The 22408-nt window shown below is 36.1% G+C and overlaps 1 protein-coding gene across 4 annotated transcripts in view; it reads right to left on the bottom strand.

Annotated features, from left to right (window-relative positions):
• TMEM117 (transmembrane protein 117) overlaps positions 1–22408 on the bottom strand; it is a 388102-nt gene that overhangs the window by 52669 nt on the left and 313025 nt on the right. For all 4 annotated transcript variants that reach the window (XM_033116086.1, XM_033116087.1, XM_033116089.1 and 1 more), the window contains one exon: positions 22024–22183. In XM_033116086.1, coding sequence (XP_032971977.1) covers positions 22024–22183 — 160 coding nt within the window. The remainder of the gene's footprint in view (positions 1–22023; positions 22184–22408) is intronic.

Here is a 22408-nt window from a genome sequence, read left to right as displayed (position 1 = left end):
ATTCTATGGGATGCTTAGAAGTGTAGTCAATATTGGCCATTACGTTTCAGTGACCCTCACTGCATCACTAATTCATGAACAATTACCCTGTGATCCAAACTGTAAACATTTAAACTTAACCTGACAAGAGGTTCCTTCTTAATTATTTAAAAGCTCTTTGTCATTAAAGCTGTATGTAGATAAAACAAATATGAAATCTCCAGGAGCACTGAAATGGGCTTGAACTTAATGGTTATTAGTGATATGCTGGCCCCAAAGATAACTCTTGTCTTATGAAACACCACTGTTATTAAAAAAAAAAAAAAAGGCAAAGCTTAAAAAAAGTATCCTAATAGGAGAAATAGTACAGCTGACTTAAAGGCCTTTATTTTGTCTCCAAATCAAATATTCAAGTGGTCGCCTCTATACAGAAACTGACCAATTCATAATGGTGTGATTCCAAACTTTGTTTATATATATTGATGACCAAGGAACCAGATCATTTGTGGTCATATTCCCAGACTAGCAGAACAATGTCTTACAGAATAGTTGAAATTCTGTGAGTTTTTAAAAATGTAAAATAATATAAAATAATACTATCACTTCACAGGACTATAACAAAATAGTGAGACTCTCTTGTGATGCTATCCAGAGGGAGGTGTCTTGCCGTGTGTGAGTGTGTGTATATCTCTGGTCAATGTGTGGACGGGGAGGGAAGTGGGGGAGGTGGCAACGCATCCTCATTCGCGTACAGACTGCCCTTGTACGCAGAATTTCTGCGAATTACGTATTGATAACTGGTTGTTCTCGCCTTAGAACTTCCCAGGCATTAATGAATATTTAATTAGATCAAGATCTTAGACCTATCCAGGCACTTGCTACATGTGGCTATTGAACATTTGAAATGTGGACAGCCACAATTGAGATGTATGATAAATAGATAATGCACACTAATGACTTAGTATAAAAAAGAATATAAAACATCTCATTAATAATTTTATATTAATTACATTTTCTAATGATGGTATTCTAGATATATTGCATTAAATATATTAACATTAATTTTACTTTTTTTTTTTACTGTGTCTACTAGCAATCTTAAAATTACATAGGTAGTTCACCAGATTAAGAGTGCTCTACCTTACAGCATAGGAGTTTAAAAAGTTATAAGGCTCCAAATAACTCAGTTAAAGATAAAGTTTTTCTTTATTTTTATAAAGAGTTCGTAATTTTAAAGAAAAATAAGTATAGCTTATTATTAGGGAATGTAAATCAACACAGTGAGGTACCACTTCACATTTTTAGGATGGGCATTATGGAAAAAGCAAACAAACAACAAACAAACAAATTAGCAAGTGTTTGAGAAGACATGGGAAATTGGAACCCTGTGTACTATTGGTAGGAATGTAAAATGGTGCAGTCACTATGGAAGGTGGTATGGCAGTTCCTCAAAAAATTAAAATTAGAATTACCATATGATCTGGTAATTTCACCTGTGAGTATATGCACAAAAGAATTTAAAGCTTGGACTCAAACAGATATTTGTACACCTCGTATGTTCATAGTAGCACTATTCCTAAAAGGCAAGAGGTGGAAGCAACCCATAAGTGTCCACTGATGGATGAACGGATGAACAAAATGTGATATATACATATATAATAGAATATTATTATCTTATAAAGTAAGGAAATTCTGACACACTGCTACAACATGGATGAACCTTGAAAATATTATGCTAACTAAAATAAACTAGTCATAAAATGCATTATACCATGTGATTCTACTTACATGAGGTATGGAGAGTAGTCAAGTTCAGAGACAGAATGTCCAACGGTGGTTGCCAAGGGTTGGGGGGAGGAGGAAATGGGGGGTTATAACTAAGAGTTCCCGTTTTTCAACAGAGAAAAGTTCTTGAAATGGATGGAAGTGATGATTGTGCTAAAAAGTTTTATTCTGACACTTGTTAAAATGGTAGGAAGACTTTATTCATGACTATTCCAATGAGTGTCAAGACCATCGCAATAGAGGAGAGAGATCAGGCTCAACTCTAATACATTAAAGACAGCTGAGGATTCTTCATAGCCACGGAGCAGAGCAGCAGAGGTGGGGGGTAAGGGTCTGTAGATGGAAAATTACTAACAGAACACATCAAAGACAGGGGGATTCTTACTAAACCAATTTAACAGGATTCTTACTACAGGCAGGCCAGGGTGATCAGATGTCACGGGTGGGGCAGTGTCCCTAACCTGACTAAGTAGGATTTTCGCTACAACTGAACCAGGCAGTCTTGGGGACAAGGCCCAAGGAGAAGGCCTAGTTCAGAACAGGACTCAGAGGTGCCTGACTTTAAATTTGGTCAAGGAGAGAATCTTTGTCAGTTGCACAACAATGTGAACATACTTAATGCCACAGAACTGTATACTTGAAAATGGTTAAAACGGAAAATTTTATGTGATCTATATTTTACAATAAAAAATTACAAAACAAAAAACAAACCCAAATCATGGCTCATATCTATCATGAGTTTCTCTCCTCTTTTTCTCATGATCTAAACTCTGAAAACTTCTATTACCTAACAAGGTTAAGAACTTTGGCCTTAAGTCAAAGTCTCTGTCTTATACCAACATTTAGTATTTTAAGAAAATTATCTTATTTCTCGAGACCTTTTCCAAATTTTTTATTAATCCTCGCTATCCTGGACAAATTCTCTTGAAAATGTTCCAGTTTTGTGTACATCTTTCTAAACACAATTCTGGATAAGTAGGGTTGATTAGTTCATACTAGAGGTGAATTATCAACTCTGATGTTTTAAATTCCATATTTCTTTTAATACAGCCCAAGTTCTTATTAGTTTATTTTGTTGGTTTTTTGGCAGTCATAGCATGGTATTGGTTCATACTGAGCAAATAGATATTTTCATATCTATTTCTACTAAGCCTCTATTCTGTATGTTTGCAGTTTGATATTTTAGAACCCTTACACTTCTTTTTAAGTAATATACTATTGTATTTGTGCCATTGTTCTAGAGGTCTGGCATTCAAAATATTTTCAACAGTGAAACTCTGAGAAATATTTGATAGGCAATGGCAATAAAATTGAAGGTGTTCAAGTTCAGATGGACTGTCCCTCTTCTATCCACTACTATTTCTATTGCCTCTGCCTCCCACTCTAGTGGCTGCTGTGGCATCTCTGTGGAAGTTAGGGTTCTAGAAATACAATTGTGTCTTGAGATGTCAAGATGTTCTCTTATTTCTGACATCATCTTAATTTCCTAAATTCCTTAAGCAACTCCCCTTGATTTTGAGTTATTGAACTCCAAATATCCAAAACAATCTTGAGAAAAAAGAACAAAACTAAAGTCATCATGCTCCCTGATTTCAAACTATACTACAAAGCTATCGTTATCAAAACAGTATGATAATGGTACAAAAGCATACATGTAGATAAATGGAACAGAATAGAGAGCCCAGAATAAAGCCATACTTATATGTCAATCTACAGCAAAAGAGGCAAGAATGTGCAATGGGGAGAAGACAGTCTCTTCAATTAATGATGTTGGGAAAACTGGACAGCTACATGCAAAATAATGAAACTGGACCATTTTCTTATATCACATACAGAAATAAACTCAAAATGGATTAAAGACTTGAAATCATAAAACTCCTAGAAGAAAACATAAGCAGTAAATCCTTTGACAATGGTCTTAGCACTATCTTTTGATCTATCTCCTCAGGCAAGGGCAACAAAAGAAAAGAAAATAAACAAATGGGACTACATCAAATTAAAAATCTTTTGCACAGCCAAAGAAACCATCAGTTTAGATGAAAAAGCAACCTATTGAATGGGAGAAGATATTTGCAAATGATAGATCTGGTAAGGGGTTAATATCCAAAATACATAAAGAATGCATATAACTTAAAAACAAAACAAAACAAAAAAACAATCCAATTAAAAAAATGGGCAGAGGACCTGAATAGACATTTTTCTAAAGAAAGCATACAGATGGCCAACAGATGCATGAAAAGATGTTCAACATCACTAATCATCAGGGAAATACAAATCAAAACCACAATAAATTATCACCTCACACCTGTCATAATGGCTACTGTCAAAAAAACAACAAAAAACAAGTGTTGGGAAAGATGTGGAGAAAAGGGAACCCTTGTGCTCTGCTGGTGGGATTGTAAATTGCCGCAGTTACTATGGAAAACAGTATGGAGGTTCCTCAAAAAATTTAAAATAAAACTACCATATGATCCAGCAATTTCACTTCTGGGTATTTATTCAAAGAAAACGAAAACTTGAATTCAAAAATATACATGCACTACTATGTTCACTGCAGCATTATTTACAATAGCTAAGAATGGAAAACAACTTAAATGTCCATCAACAGACGGATGGATAAAGATGTGGTGCATACATAGAATGCAGTATTACTCAACTATAAAACAGAATGAGTACAGCATTAGGAACAGAGACAGTGGAAATGTAATGGCTGTGTGCGATGTCAGAAGGGTAGTGGATGGGGGAAGGGGGGTTGTCACTGTGTGAGGGATATAAATGATAAATGTCTATGACATTGTTTTGTGCACCTGAAACTAATAAAAAATGTTAAAAAAAAAAGAACGAAATCTTGTGATTTGCAACAACATGTATGGACCTAGAGGTTATTATGCTCAATGAAATACACCAGACAAAGAAAGACAAATATCACATGAGTGCACTTATATGTGGAACCTAAAATGCAAAACAAATGAACAACCAAAACAAAACAGAAACAGATTCACAGATACAGACAACAAACTGATGATTGCGGGGTGGAGAGGGTAAGGAGATGGGCAAAATAATAGGTGAAGATGATTAAGAGTTACAAACTTCCAATTATAAGGTAAATAAGTTACAGGGAGGTAATGTACAGCACAGGGAATGTAGTTAACCATACTGTAATTACTTTGTATGGTGACAGATGGTTACTAGATTTAATGTGGTGATCATTTCATAAGGTATTCAATGTTATCACTATGTTATACAGCTGAGACTAATATAATAGTGTATTTCAACTATATTTCAATTAAAAAAAGTATCATTGAGACAAGATGTCACTGATGCAACGGAAGACTTTTATTTACATAATCTCTTTTAACAACTATTGCTGATTTTCTATTTACCTCATTACAATGGGCTCCAAATTCTCTGGTAATAAGAATATCCTTCTGCTACAGGAAGATTCAAAAATTCTCTAGAAACAGATTGAAATTGGAGCAAATGGTAGCTCTATTCTTAATTTTGTGAGGAGCCTCCACACTGCCTTCCATAGCGGCTGTACCAATCTGCATTCCCACCAACAGTGTATGAGGGTTCCTTTTTCTCCACAGTCTCTCCAACACTTGTTACTATTTGTCTTGTTGATGATAGCCATTCTAACTGGTATGAGGTGGTAACTCATTGTTGTTTTCATTTGCAAAAATTTAAGTTAATCATTGGGAAAAACTAGTGCAAATCTCAACCATGGTATCTTTCAATTAAAAATTATAACACTGATTATAACATTTGCTTTGCCTGGCTAGATTTTGCTGCTGTGTGTTGTCTGTGACAATAGTTTTCCAAACATTGCTGAATGAATGAACTAACTGTAAGAGCTAATATTTCCCTTGTGGAGTTGTTTACTTGCTGGCAGAATAAAATGCACTGTTTCTTAAAGAGTCAAACTCTAAATAGAACTGAGAGAGTTAACAATGCTGAAATTCTTGGTAGCTTTTATCATCCATGGCAAATAAAATTAATTCACATTTATGGAAACTCTTACTGGTCACCACCCTGGTCAAACGGTGATGATCCTAAGATATGTATGACGGCTCATGCCTTCAAGGAGTTCAGTCTGGCGCGCTCTGCACTGTTTTGGAACTTGCAAAGGAAATCGGCCTTAGCTAATACAACTCTCAAAATGTTCTATAGTGAAAAATAAGAGGGTTATTAATCACCTTGAGAAAAAGCTTAGGTGTTTGATCAGCTAGAGATAACATCAAACTGCATTTGGATGACAAGTCTACTATTTAGAAATCACTTAACTGGCTCACTGCTCCAGAGAAAAACACATTTGTAATCTGTCACAGAAATTTGGGCCTGGGTCTAGCTGTCTTACTCACTGTGTGTAATGTAGAAGAATGTATTTTCCTTAATGGGCATTTCATGACAGCTCACTAGCCAGTTCCGAAACTGTGGAGATATGGAATTAAAATATTAGGGGCTTTCAGACCTTGGCAATTGTGGGGTTCTTACTGACTCGAAACTTCAGCTGCATAGTACACTGGTATCTGAAAGGACTGACTCCAAACGCAATACACTTGAGTGATTTGCTGCTAGAAAAACTACAATTCCTACTTCAAATTGCTGTGTAACAACAAGAAAAAAAAATGTCTTCTATATAGTGGAAAGGAACATTATTCATTAATGACCAAGATGAAATATAAATACAACAGATGCTACACTACTTAACACACTCATTATCCCAAGACATTCGGTGATTAACTATGCACGTTGCCCTTTGTTACACAAAAACACGCAGCCACTTTATTGAACATTGTAAGAATTCCTAAGCAAGTAAAAATGAGCTTGTCTTTCTGTTAACATGCTGTTTAATACCAATCGAAATTTCAACGGAAGCATAAACGTCTTCCACTTAATCATCTTCGTAAAAACTATGCATTTGATTTAGAACACAGTGCTGCTAGTCCTCTATGTAACTCAAGCAAATTTAATTCTTTTCCTTTTATCTATTCTCTTAAACATAGTTTTATGTCTGAATGCATTATAAATTCCTCGAATTTCAATGACTGCTGAAATGTGAATTATATAGTTGTGATCTCCTGTCCAATTTTAAATATTAACTAAGTTTTCCAATTTAATTTTCATTAATTCTTCTCTTCTGAGATGTTGAGGGTCTTAGTGAGAGGATATATATTTTATTCATCTTTGTAGCCCTAGTACCTAGCCTATAACTAATAAGTATTCACTACATATTAATATATGTAAATATCGTGTTTCCCTGAAAGTAAGACTGGGTCTTATATTCATTTTTGATCCAAAAGACCCACTAGGGCTTATGGTCAGGGGATGTCATCCTGCAAAATCATGCTAGGGCTTATTTTCTGGCTAGTTCTTATTTTCAGGGAAACACAGTATATATAAAGACATCACTGGGCTTTTCACATAGTCTTTTGCTGGATAAGGTCACATTGGTGACATTCCAGAGAGAATCATGAGAGAAACTGTCTCCCAAGGACTCTTCCCTGACTGGAGTTGAATATATGACTCGGGCTAGAGGGAAGGGGGCTCTAGTAGATCAGATAGCTCCTGAGACTCAAATTTGAGAAGGAGGAAAGATGAGTGAACCTAATGAGTTTTTGAGATACATCAAGCCATTCATTTGGGCAGCACATTGGGTGAATAGTGTAGGAATGGAGAGAAGAGGCTTCCAAATAAGGCTTGGATTGTGAGGGATCTCACAAGACACTTAAAGTTCTCCTAAAGACAACCAAAACCACCAAAGGATTCCAAATAGGGAAGTAACACGATCAGAGGAGCTTTATAAAGGAAAATTCAGTGGAAGAGGGATTTGTTGCCCTGAATTTCAACACAACCTTCTGGTATGATATAGAATAGCCACATTCTCTCTTTGACAGTGGAAGATAGCTAGCATCTTCCTCCCCAAAGTCTATGCTTCAAGCTAAACATCCCCATTTTCTCCATCATTCCTTTACCATTTTTTCTGTGTCTCTCAACCTCCCCAGTTGTTGGCTCAGGTTTGTCAATGTCTCTTTTGAAATACAGTACCCACAGCTTAACATAAAAAGCAGAAACCACAAAGGAAAAGATTGATAGATTTCAACAGACCTAAATGGAAAGAACTACATGTTGAACAAACCCCACCAAAACCCAAAATGTGAATCTCTCATTACATGCATCAGAGTCATATTTGGGCTTTTAAGATTCAGATTCCAGAATTCTAACTTAACATTTTTTATATCAAATTTTTAATGGGCAGTGTTCAGGAATTTGCATTGAACATGTACGTGCGTGCACACACACTCACACACACACACCCCACACCACACAGACATACACACATACACACCAACTGATTTGGGGGCAGACTTAAGCTTGAGAACAGCTCTTGTAAACAATCTTAATAACAAATAAAACTCAAAACAAATATTTATAACATATATAACAGGAAAAGAGGTAATATCTTCAATGTGCAAAGAGTTATTACAAGCCAATTTGGCAAATATTAAGTACCCTGATTAAAAAAAAATGAGCAAAGGATATGAACAACCAATTCACAAAAATAAATGCAAATAATCAATAGATGTAAGAAAAAAAACAGTCATCTTCACGACATGTCCACCATCCTTTTTCCTCAATTTTGAAGTAGAAAAGCCCTGAAAATAAAGATTTTCTAGCTTCATACAGCAGCAAACCCTAATATGCCCTCAACTCATTTCGTGGCGAAACCTGATGAGATGAGAGGATGTTGGTGGTCTCTGCATGTCCCACTTAGTGTGGACAATCACGTTTCAGTGCAGAAGAATGAGGGATTTGTTGGTTTACAGTTTGCTGTGCTACCCCAGACCCCCTGAGGTGGTTGTATAATGTACTGTTTTGTATTACCTTGCTAAAAGTAAAACAGAAACCCACAATTTGAAGGAGTTATTGAACTAGTCATCATGGACATGTGCAATTTAAAAAATGTACACCAAAATGAAATACTCTTTTTTTTGTCAGTCAAATGGAAACTATTAATACAAATTAAATATTCTTTGTTGGTGAGGGGAACAGCCACCTTCCTATACTGACCATGGAAGGATAAATAAAACAGCCTCTAGAGAGAAATTCGGCTAAGAATATTAGCAGACATTATAATACGCAAACCTTTTAACTTAACAATTCTACTTCCGGAAATTAATCTCAAGAAAATAATCATTCTATCATGTTCACTGCAACATCATAAATAATAATAAAATGGACACAAATGTTTAACAATAGGGAATTTGTTAATACCATCACGGATGAAATTATAATACATTCATTAAAAAGAATATTTCATGATGTGGAAAATTTTAATAATATTGTGAAGTGAATAAGCAGGTTAGAAAGCAATAATAATGTAGAGGATGATGTGTTTTTGGAAAAATATGTATGTAATTATATGCATAAAGTCTACAAGTAATGATGGATTTATCTGGACAACTATATTGTAAATAATTTTATTTCTTCTTTGTTCTGTTCTATGCTTTCCAATTTTTTAAAAGAATTTGTAATGCTTTTATAATTTAAAAAGTAATATTCCACACTCAACATAATTCTGGTGAAATGTTCTGACCATGATGAAGTAATATGGGGCTATTACTTCTTTTATATTGGACACGTCTATTGATGTAGTCTAAACTAACATTATAAAAGATGAATAAGCAATGTATTTATAATTTGGTATAGTGTAAACAGGCTTTCAGATAAGACATAATCATGATAATTATAATAGTAATAACATTAAAACACCATAGGAAAAAAACATCTGATGAGATTATAGGCAACTAGAAGCTATGCTGCCAACAATAACTTTCCAAGCAGATCCTTTCTTATGTCTCACTTCCTTTTCCTTCCATAATTACAGAAACGGCTGGACGATGTAAAAACTCTTGATATGAAAAAAAAAAAAAAGTTGTGGGGAGGGGTCAACTTTAAAATAACAGTTAGAGATAATACATTTATTTTTGTTTTCTCTCTAAATGCCACCGAAATTATTGACATAATATAAAAATGGAATAGGAAATGGGGATGTGTAACGAGGCATGGAACAACAGAGTGCACCACAAAAAGCTCCCAAGTGTTTAAACGATTCCAGACCACAGCAGAGACAAAGGCTGTTAACCCATGTATATAACCCATGTATATATGTATAGGACTAACATAATATGATAAAATCTAGCAGGAAAAAAAGGATACACGCATCTCACTTATAAATATACATCAAAACCAAATTCAGCGTATATTAAACAATTAACACACTACCACAAAGTAGGATGTACTCCAGTGATATAAGGATATACAACAGGGTCTGCCATGCTCAGAATCTCTTGCTGATGACTTTGTAATCAGAATTTTCCTAGCCTGTTTCATAATAAAGAGGACTGCAATCATAGCACCAAATTGTACCTCTCCTGTAGCCCCTTTTGCATCTGTTCACAAGAGATGCACTAGTGCCAGTGGTAGAGGACACCAGTTTCAAGTAAAAGAGTTTACTTGAGCAAAAAGTGGGCTTGGGAAAATATATAGTAGAGTCAGAACAAAGACTCTACTCTGGGTAGAGATGGTTGTGATTTGCAAAATATGGAGAATTGAATTAGGTGACAAATATTTCTAGAACCTATGCCAAATTTAATGCATAAATTGTGTAATGTCAATAGGACCTTAAATAAGCCCCATAAAAACAAGTTTTTCTATTTCTAATCAATACAAATATAATTCTCACATAGAAAATTTATAATAAGTAGCTCATACAAATACATTGGTCCTGTAGCCTTAAAACAACAACAACAACAACAACAAAATTGCTTCCATTTGGAATAAAACATGATTATTGAGTCCCAGTGACCTGTCAGGTACTGGTCTAAATGCTGGTCTGAGTTTAACCAATATCTGTGGAATGTTCTCTGCGTTTGACCTGAACTATTCCATGTATTTCTCATGACTTCTCAGTGAAATAGTTATATACATGCAAACAAATGCAATACCACAGGGAAATAACTATAATTGAAATTGACAAAAGCTGCCATGGACCTATAAGAACAGAGCACTTAGGTTTATCTGAGAGAAGCAGATGAGGTTTCACAGGGAGGGTATCATTTAAGCGGAGGGTTAAAGATCACTGAGGGCAGCCAAGCATGCACGTTGAGGAGAGGTCCTTATATTGCATGTGCAAAGGCCTACACCATGAAAAAGGCACATGACTTGGGTAATCAGTTGGTATTTTTCAGAATTAACGGAGTATAAAATGTAGGGGTGGGTGGGGGAAGAAAAGGAGGGGGACCGTCAGGAAGCAGCCAGCAGTTAGGCATGGGCTAGATGCAGAAAGGCCTAGTATGGCATCCAAAGAAATTTCTGTTAGAAGAATTTTGAGGACCAGAATTTTATGTTAAAAACATTACTTTGAAGAAATGGTATAAGAGTAAAAGAAGAGAAAGAGTATTACACTCTTATAAGTGAAAGTTGATGGTAACCTGGACCGAAGGCAGAGGTTATGAGGGTCTAAAGGAGAAACAGATTTAAGACATACTTAGCAAGACCATATAAGTTTGACGATTTACCTGAAGATAAGTGAAACTGATAAATTTTGGATATTTCCCCCGATTTTTTGGCTTGAGTGACTGAGTGGATAACCATGTGAAGGCTTCGTGATAGTTGGTGGTTTGGACATGATCAGCCAGATAAGCCTACGGAGCATCTAGGTGGGTATAGCCAGTGGGCAATTAGATATCGACGTCTGAAATCCAGGAGAGACATCTGGTCTTGAGAAAGACCAGCCTGTCAGGAGGACGTGAAGCCATGGCGGTGGATGAAACTGCCTTGGAAAAATGGCTGAGAGGAAGAATTAAAGGAGACTAAGGCAGAATCTCAGAAAAACCAATGTTCAAGGGGCAGTTAGAGAAAGGGGATTTGACAAATGATTAAATTGAAAGAGACACACAGTTTGGCTTTGAGCCAATAAACAGGTAGCTCCGTGGAAACCAGAAGAAAAAAAATAATTTCAAATATTGAATTAAGAGGCAGTGACAAGTTAAAGTGAATACACCCACCAGACCTTATTTCTGCATTCACTCATTACAAGTAAGGACCCGCTAATGTTCTGTTCCAAAAATTAGAATGTACCTTGGCCTCCATGACCTTGTCCTCCCCCTGACACTTGCCCAGAAACGCATCTTGACTAGAAATAGGAGGTTAGGACTGGGGGCAAACAATGCCAAAAGGACTGGAGAATATATATTTTTAACTGCAATTTTCTTGGGAAGATGGATGTAGGATATAACATTGCATACGATACAGCAAAACTTTTCAGAAAATCCTCTCTCTCCCAAGTTCTATTGGCTGGGGCAGCTATCACCTTTATGTTTTCTCTATGTTTTCCCCATAACAACTCCTTCCAATCTCTGGCTCCTACTGTCTGTCCTACTGCACTGGCAGGAATTCCCCTCTAGGTCCCAAAGTCTCTGCATTTTTGCATCCATACCTAGCACCCTATTCATTAAATCAAAGGGTATTTCTTGGCACCTACCCTTTTCAGAAGGTCTAGGAAAAGACAAAAAGGATTATAAACAATTTAATTTTTTATTTTCTCCTCAGACACATATATTTGTGCACAAAGTTTCTTTGTTATGAAACTGAGACAAATATACCTCTTTGGTTTCAAGCTACTCCTGTACTTTAGATCTTACTCAACTTGCCAAATAAATGTACTCAGCTATTGAAATCAAATAAAGATTGAATAAATGATAAGCACCTTAGACATAAATACATTTTTCAGCAAAGGGATATTTATAAGATATATTTTCATCAATAGTTAGAGGAAAAAGCACAGGGTACATATTTAGTTTTAATTGTCCTGCTTTTCACAGTTGGTACCACAGGAATGATGTAGATTCATGGGAGAAATACAAAATTCTGAACAATTCCTCAAACTTCATCAAATGCAATAAATTCCAAATGACATATGGCAATTTGGAATTTTCCTGGGATTCTTGTATGTAAAGCCATCTGAATCGAAATAACAACAAACATTCACTTACTACCAGGGTATTACTTTAGAACAGTGAGTTTCAGGGAAATCACATTTGGGCTAAATAAAAACTGATATTCACAGAACAAACTCCCTAGAGATTCTGATACCACTAGATATAAGAAGAAGACCCAATAAGAATCTGCATTTTTAACCAGCACCCAGATGACTCTAATGAATGTGACCGAGGTCATGAGAACCATCTGTAGTACCTCCTCATGCTCAGGCACCACTGCACACTTAGTAAGCCAGAAACTTCTGGCAATTTCCCATGGCCAGAGAAATCATATTTTTCTAAGAGATTTGGTGACTCTTATGACCAGCTTAAGGTGAGCATCATCTCCTTCGTGTGCATCTCTACTAGCAGATTACAGGCACACTGCATTGTTCCTCAGACCCTGAATTCTTTGTGTATCATCACATTCTTATCATTTTCCTGAGCTAAAATCAAAAGAAGCCTGGATGATTAATTGAAATTCAAAACATAACTCTCAAACTTTTTCCCATCTAAATTAATTTATTTTCTTCTATCCAGATTAGGTAATTTGATATGCAAAAATATCACACTTCAAGTATCTTTTTTATTTGACTACCATAAAAATCCTGTAACATGGGTCAGGAAAACTTGTCATGCTATAGATGAGAAAATGGAATCTTAGAAATGAAGTGACTTAACCAAGGTCACACTGCATTAAGAAACCGAGTCCTGGCTCCGTCTGTTGCAGGAGTGTTCCCTTATTCACTAAGCGTCCTGCCACCTATCAAGTGATTTGCTGTGGTTACTGTGTATGTTATTTAATTTGATATGCACAACAGTACTGCAAGGTATAAGAAAAGTATGGACTTGGGAGTCAGACAGATCGGTTGTTTTGCAATCCTTATTCTCCTGAATCCAGACTTTATCTGTAAGCCTTGGGTAATTCCATTTTCCTCTGTAAAATTATAATAATATCAATCTTATGGGGGGGTTTGTGAAGATCAGATAAAATACAGTGTGTCTAAGCATCCATGACAGTAGCCAGCATATACCGTGTTTCCCCAAAAATAAGACCTAGCTGGACAATCGGTTTAATGCATCTTTTGGAGCAAAAATTAATATAAGACTCGGTATTTATTACATATATTATATTATATAGACCTAGTATTACATTATATTATATTATATTATATTATATTATATTATATTATATTATACCGAGTCTTATAGTAAAATAAGACCAGGTCTTATATTAATTTTTGCTCCAAAAGACGCATTAGAACTGATTGTCTTATTTTCAGGGAAACACGGTAGTAAGTGCTCAGTGCATGGTAGACTTTTATTTTTCTTTCTACTTCTCTGCTCCCTTCTCTCCCTCCATCCCTGTTTTCTTTTTAGTCCAGTTGTGTTTCTACTGCATTTGTAGCTTCCTCCTTATTTATACTATAAAGGGTTCTAGCATCGGAACCAGTCTCTAATCTAGACTTGGAGCCACCGGTTGCACAACATTCCCCAAGGCTCCTTCTGAACATCCAACTCTAGCGTTAACACATCTTTGACTTAGACACTACCTGTCAGGGTAGTGGGTTGGGATTTGGATGACCCAAGTTCTAAACTGAGCCCAACCACTGACTACCTATCAGGCTTCAGCCGTAAATGTCAGGATGTGATCATATGGTCCTAAATGTTCTTCTTGCTCTAAAATTCTATAATTCTACAATACTATTAAAGTTGTCTGCCTAAAAATTACTGTTCTTCATTTCTTATTTCAGGCATGAATTTAAAATGACTGTTCTGGCCTACTGAGGGTTGCTATACTGCTTTCCATGATTTCTCCTTGCCTACAATATTTATTTTTTAACTTGTTCCTTAGCTTTATCATTACATCTTAAAAGCTTAATAGAGGAACCTATAGAAATATCTCATATCCTTTACTGTCCATTAAGAGTAGTTACAAAGTTTTGGCCCATTTGTACTGGGGAGAGATGAATGTCTGTCAGTAGGGCTTACATTTAGCACAACCTGTTAACATTCTGACCTGAAGTGTAATCATACCCTGAGTTTGAAACCTGTCCCAGAGGAGTTGAGGTCCTGATGAAATGTCTGAATATGTCAGTCTTCAACAATGCACTTTTTAAAATCATGTATAAGTGGTACAATGACATGTGGCAACTGCTACACATGACTTCCAGGGCCACCCATGATACACATACAAAGATGGGGGTGAGGTCTAGACCTTCTTCTGGGGTGATGATCAGGCACTATCAGTACACGGCACCTGGAAACAACCATGCATCTAGTGGAAAAATAAAATTTGAAGGAGCTATATCTTGCTACTTTATGTGGCTTTGAAAAAAATATTGCTCATGTGCAATAGTGTAGAATTTATGTCTTCCCAGTTTTTAAATCATGTTCTAACTCTTAAAAAAAAAAATACCTCAGGGACTGGAGTACTTAAATTGGGATAAAAGTTAAATGTCTCTATTTTCCACTTGCTTAACCAGATCTTATAATTCCTCCAAGCTACATTCTTCCCACATTATCCATAAAGACTTGAGTGATCTCTTTTGCTCACAATAATCCTCATAAAATTTATTGCCTGTTTCAAAATTGTGATCTATATTGTGTGCTAACCAGATTATTAGTTTCATTTTCAGCTAAGTGTGTTTGTCACACTAGTTCCCATGATTGGTTCCTAAATTTTTGTGCCTGATAATCCAATACTTCTACCAAAATTTTTCTGTTATCATAGGTCACCTGCCAAGACACGTTCTCTGGCACCTCGTGCAGACTGCCCACTTGGCCGGACTCCTGCATGCTGCATGGATATGATTTACCATGGTAAGTCTGTCTATTATTTGGAGGCCAGTTGCTGGGGCTACTAATAAATATATTGTGGTTTCCCCCCATGATTCTCCTGGAACAGTTTCTCTTTCCACTAGGCCAGCAATGATGTGACAGTAAATAAGGTTGAGATTCAACCTCTTAGCCACATGAAGACAGCAGGCATTTATGGTTACTCCAGATAATACTTAAATGACACACCCTTATTCTATATCATCACTTGGGACCTATATATAACAGAAATTGCCATTACCGTGTTTTCGAATAGGAGTGTCACCCTTGCGTAAGAAAAATGAAGATGTAAAACAATTATGAAGAGGAGTTTAAAAACTTTGAAGAAAGTATATAAGGTATTCCCCAAACTGAAGAATGTGTTAAAATGGTGGACAGCCATCTAAACAATCTTTCATCCTTTCTTTCTAAGTAGCCTGTAAACAAAATCAGTTGGATTAACTTATTCTGAAAATATATGCCAACTTGTCAAAACACCATGACTATTTAATTAAAATAAGTTCATGCTTATTGCTCTGTCCTATGTTCCAGTGATTGATTTTTACTTTCAATAGCTATGATCGCAAAAGAAGTGCCCTACTAAAGTCAGGGTATTAAAATAAAGTGTACCAAGAGTTGTAATGTCCATTTTTTAAACAAGTCATCCTACGTCTGAGAATCATGCACAAAACAGAAAACAAACACATTTTAAATGTTACACAGTAAAATGTTTGCAGAATGCAATTTTCATAATTAGTTTTTCTGTGCATTAAGAATTACTTTTCAGGAAATATCACTTCTCTCTAAGTGCTTTTCAACTAGACTAAGAGTCCTTTTTAACACTTAACAGAGCAATTTATTCATGTTTTTATTTGGGTATTTAATATCTGTAAGATCATAATTCAATGGAAATGGCCTAATCTAATATTATTGATGGTTCATCCTCCTGCTGTTGGTAAACATTTTACTTGTTGAAAAATCTCATGTTCTTTGGCTTTTCTGAAATAATGTTATGTTCTTTCCTTTATCTATTCCTTTATTGGGCAAAATATTTCTGGTAAAACTACAGTGCACTGAACATCAGCTAACTGTGGGAATAAAAAAAAAATAAACACATTTCCATTCCTTAAGGAACTCACGTTACAGGCAGTATGTAGGTACACAGGTATAAAAGTACTAGGCAGGTACACAGAAAAATGGAAAGAAAGAGAAGCGCTGAAAAGATGCATCAACAAGGTAGGATTCAGCAAAATATGATTTTTTGAATCTTTCTTCTCTTTAAAAGCCTCTCTTCTACAAGACTTCTCTCATTACCTTGAAGCCCATAAGGGTACAATATTACATATATAATGTATTTTTAAATTTTTTATTAAATTTATTGGGGTGATATTAGTAAAATTATATAGGTTTCAAGTGTACAATTCTATAATACATCATCTATATATCACCACCCAGAATCAGCTCTCCTTCCATCAGCATATATTTGACTCTCTTTACCCTCTTCTACGACATCCCTCCCCCCTTACCCTCTGGTAACCACTAAACTCTTGTCTGTGTCTATGAGTTTTTGTTTGTTTGTCTTGTTTGTTTGCTGCTTTCAGTTTTATATCCTACATGTGAGTGAAATCATATGGTTCTCGACTTTATCTGTCTGACTTATATTATGTATCTGTTTATGTATGAAATCTAAGCTATACACATCTGCACATATGCAAAGTGATGAGATAAGTCTTCTAGAGGAGAGATTGTTAAAGAGAAGAAAGGTTCATTTTACTGTCTCTTCAATTCACCCTCACCTATATCCATCCTTCTGGCTCCTCATCTCTCCTCCACCTGCCTTCCTCTTTCTCTTCCTCTCTCTTCCTTCTTTCACTTTCTCTCTTCCTGTCTGGTAAAAAAGCACAGAACATTTGTTTTATCTTACGAAGAGAAATTTCCTTTCTTCTAAAGACTTCATGTCAGTAACTAGATCCTCGGAGGGTGGGGGAGGTCAATTTAAAATGCTGCAAAGGTAGAAGTGTTTATTTTCTACCTGAAGAATTCTCCTAAATAAATAGTCTTCCTAAAATGTCTCTACTTTTCTACTCATATTTATTCTATTATGTGATAAATTCCTCTGTGCAACTACAATCTCCTGTGGACTGTGTCAATGACGTTTGATTCCCCTTTTCCCTGTCCTCTGTCTCCAGCACCTGATGTGATGCACACTAGGAATGGATTCATAAATGTTTTCTGAACTTAATGGAACAAAACTGAGTTCTCATCTTGATGATTATGATACTACTTCCCTCTGGAAAGAAAATGTCTTATTCATTGTTCTGCCTTTTCAAATTCTAGCTGCCTGTCCTTCTCCTCTCATCTCTCCTTTGAAGCTTTCCCCTATTACTCTCTCCCCTGCTCTCTCTCTCTCTCTCTCTCTCTCTCTCTCTCTCTCTCTCTCTCTCTCTCTCTCTTTCTCACTCTCTCTCTCTAGTGCACCCCTAAGACACTTTTTTAAAAATCTCTGCTTACTGTATGGCAATCATATTTTTAACTCTAATATATCTTTTCTTCAATCTAGCAGAGGGAATGAACGGGGAGGACATAACTGCAAATTGAGTGTTTATGTAATGAACTGAAGGGGCATAATAAAATCAAATGTCATAATTACAAATACTAAAACAAATTTGAGATAAGATTTCCTTAGAGGGGAGTGTTCTTTACAATTTAGTTTTCATGTTCTGTAGTAATGGGTGATTTATATGAGTCATGTAATATTTTACTAGTATCTGTTTATGCCTTAGTTCTAGACACTTCACGAGAACTATAGAAAAATGTGATAGAATAAATAGGTTTCATAAGAAATGTAGAAAAATTCTATTTAATGGATATTCACAAAACAAATAATTATACTTCCTCTAAAAGTATTTAAAATCAAGCTATTAATTATGTTAAAATATTTACAGTAGTAAGTAGTACCATATTCTAATGGTTTCTTTCTTTTTTTTCCTGAAACATTAAAATATCTTTCAATAGTGTAAGTTGAATTTCCCTACCATTAGAAAAGGCTAGGGTCAATTACTTTTAAATCACTTCAGTAATTTTAAAAAGGACAAATGTTTTAGTGAAAGTACTCTCTCCATTTCCACTAATTTTGCTACTTTTCTATTTTTCTTTTGTCTGAAATATGTGAATATGGGGTGGATTAGATCACAGTTTAGTTGGTTATGAATGTGTTAGGACATTTGTTTTAAATTAAATTTAGTTTTAAATTAAAATTAGTTTTAACTGTCTTGAGTATATATACCTCCTGCGGCTCTCTTTCCTGAAATTCACTCTTTTACCACATGCGTTAATTCCTAGAACTTCCACATAATGCTCCCAAAGGGAGACAGAATTTGCATGAGATTCAGTGCTGAAATGCCATTTCTTTATCCTCATCAAGCAGTTATTACTCTGGACCTCTGCTGCCTACATGAGGCTCTGAGCTAGGGAGCCTTCAGGGACATATAGGTATAAGCTATGGTCCCTGCTATATAGGGTGGAAAAATGCTGATTTGTAATCCAGGTACAAAGTGCTACAGGCGTTCCAAGAAGGCAGTGATCACATGGCTGTAATCAGGGGTACTGGCATGGTCCTCAATGGTAGGGTCTAGATGAGCAGAGCAGAAGAGAGACACATCTGGGGAGGCAAAAGAGGCAAAAGAGGCTCCCAGACATCCTGAACTAAGTGTGCTGTGGTCCAGGGCCAAGCAACAAGCCTGTTGGTCTGGGGAAGAGCTAGAGCATTGGAGATGGGAGAGAAAACAGCCATGGCCAGACTGTGGAGAGCACTCAGAGAGCACTCCTACAGTCTGAACTGTATCCTCAGACAACGAGGAGTCACTGATCATTTTTGGCTGAGAAGTGACATGTGCAACATGGCATTTCAGATTGGAAGGTTATGAAGATGAGCTGTGTAGGATATATGGGACAGGGGACATCTGAAGGCAGAAGGTTCCACATGAGGATGTTTTACAATAGTATAGAGGAGAGTCAGGACTGGAATGGAGGCAGGGAAATGAGAAGGAAGGATTAGGCTACAAGAGAGATAGCCTGCAAAAGATGAATCAGTAAGTTTGGCTGGCTGACTCAGTGTCAGGGAGAGAAAAAAGGAGTTAAGAGACTTATTTTGGGGCCTCATTTTTTTCTTCTTTGTATTAGATACGTACTAATTTGGTTATTGAGCTCCAGCCTCTCCTCCCTTTTCTTTGGGACTGCATCGTCCTTCAGACAATTCTCAGATGGGTGCAGGACAATGCAGTCTTTGCAGTCCCTTCCCTGGCAATCTGGAATTAGGCCTGAAACCTAGAGAATCCTGTCCCTCTGAGGCATTGGCTGTGTCCACTTTCTTCCATGTGAACTGGGAAGCCGACAAAGTGCTTTACAGTAAGAGAAAAAGAAAGCAGAAGTGAAAAAAAAAAGATGAGAGAGAAGAAAAGCTGGCTATGGATTCCCTGTTATACTTTAGTCTCTACTTTCACATGTCCCCAAAATGCAACTGCATCCCTCCCTAATTCTGTAGGACATCTTTATAACACTATAATACACTTCCCCTTTGATTAAGCTAACTCGGCAAGGTTATTGTTACTTGTAGCCAAAATGCTCCAAATGAATATACTCTTCAGCACAAACCATCTTCAGTCAGCTGGTGCTCTGGCTGCTCGTAACACTTCAGCACTTCAATAATCAGTAAACATTTTCATGTCATTTCCTTTATGTAGAATGTCTTTCCTTTCCCAATCCTGTTGACTCTGCCTGTATAAATCCTGACTATCCTTCCTTTCTTCCACCTCTCTTTATTAGGTACTTCTTGAGTGAGTCCATAGTATGTATAAATTGTAATGTTACATTCTCCCACTTTAAGTCCCGATTTTAGAGAACTTATTGAAAGAATCATTAAAACTACACCCAGAAGGTAGAAGGTGGTGGATGGTAGTAAGAAATCAGGAAATGTATGCTCTCACAAATACAAATTTAAACAAATTCAAAAGACGGTCTACTTGTCTGCGACTACTTTTGATTCTAAGATGGGTTCAAAGAGGTACCATTGGGCCACTTGGCCAAAGTAGATATGTCACATAAGAAAGTATATTAGTTAGGAGTATTAGATGGAAGAAGACCAAAATAGCCTTTAACCAAACAATGCACAATATATTACCACATAACTGCTATAAATTCAGTTTTATAAAAATCCAGAGGAAGTCATACATCAAGTGAGAAACAGATATGGAATCTGCCAATGCTTTCTTTCTCAAAATCCAGGGCTTTCTCCACTATGTTAAGCTATCCCACAGGAAATAAAAAAAGAAATATATTAATTTTTAGATGAGACAAAAATTCAATTGTATGTCTACAAATACTTTTTTAAAAAAATAATGTATTTTAAATATCATTCATTAAAATAGTCATATACTCTAGGAACCATCTTGAAACCTGTCTGGGCTATCTCATTTACAAAAAAAGAAAAAGACTGTTTTTCTTTTTTTAGACACTACAGAATATCTCTTATAAAAGGCCTCTTTTACTTTTAGAAAATGAGAAAACCAATCTGCTATCACATAAATTTGGAACACAATAGAGCATACTTTCCCTTCAGCAATAGTAATCTCTGCTCTAGTAACTTATAATGCCTCAGGAGGGAAAAACCCAAAATCGAAAGCAATAAGAAAATGTCTAGCAAATGGATGGATATTTAATAAGCAAGATAAAGTGCCAAGAAATAGTTAATGTCTCTTTCTGTCCCATTCAAAGGACACTCTTAAGACCCCAAATCATCCACACCGGATGATTACAGTAATAGCACTGGTTAGCACCATGCTATTGTACAAACAATCTGTTGCTAAGCAGGACAGAAATATTGTTTACATGAAAATGGAAGGATCTCTGGTGAATACTGAAAGAAAGTGATAATTTCCATAACCAGAAAAGTACCTTTACATCATTCCATTTCAACTGCTATAAATCCTGACTTGCTTTGGCAATTGCTGATCCTTGTTTTGCTGGCTCTGTATCATCCTCATCTCTGCAGCTTTCCCTTTACTGAATGACAGGGGGTCTTTTGTGTTTTGTTTTGTTGTTTTTTATTCCCCTGAAGCTTTGGCAGGAAACACCACTATGGTGTTTGGTTGCTGTATGGTTTCTAGGGGCCCAGCTTACAGTGTACATACAACGAATTTGTGATGCCTCTCTCATAAAAGCCCAATTGGCTCACCCTCCCAGTAAAATTGCTGAAAATATGATCAGAGAAGGCCCCATTAATAGAAACAGTGAGCGATGCTCTCCTCTAGATTTATGGAGCCTTCTGCTATATAGTGTTTTTTACACTGAGAACAAAGCATACAGCGGCTTCAGTGAGAAGGAGAATTACAAAGACACTTACCTGCATTACAATAAGGAGGTCAAAGACCAAGATGAAAGAAGCTAGAAATGCTCTGGAAACTTCATCACTGGGCAAAAATCCCCGATTCAGCTTGTCCCAGCTGATCCAGTCAGTTGTAATGACAAGTACAACCACAGAAGTCAGAGTAAAAAGAACCGTCCTGCAAGGAACAAGATACTCATTAAAAAATATTAGCCATAATAATATAGACAGTGAAGAGTGCATGCTATCCATGCTATATTAAATGTTTGCCCCTTGCCAAGTAACTGCCCTAAGCCATGTTCACCAAAAGGAAGATAAAAAAAGAAGTAAATTAAATGTTTTCCTTCAAAAGCAATTAGAAAAAAGTATGACAGCATCTCTATCAAGATTTTCCCTTAAGGAC

This window comes from Rhinolophus ferrumequinum, chromosome 10, assembly GCF_004115265.2.
Source record: "Rhinolophus ferrumequinum isolate MPI-CBG mRhiFer1 chromosome 10, mRhiFer1_v1.p, whole genome shotgun sequence".
Lineage (NCBI taxonomy): Eukaryota > Metazoa > Chordata > Mammalia > Chiroptera > Rhinolophidae > Rhinolophus > Rhinolophus ferrumequinum.
The sequence above is the reverse complement of the archived record's forward strand: the minus strand, read 5'-3'. Positions and strand labels throughout refer to the sequence as shown.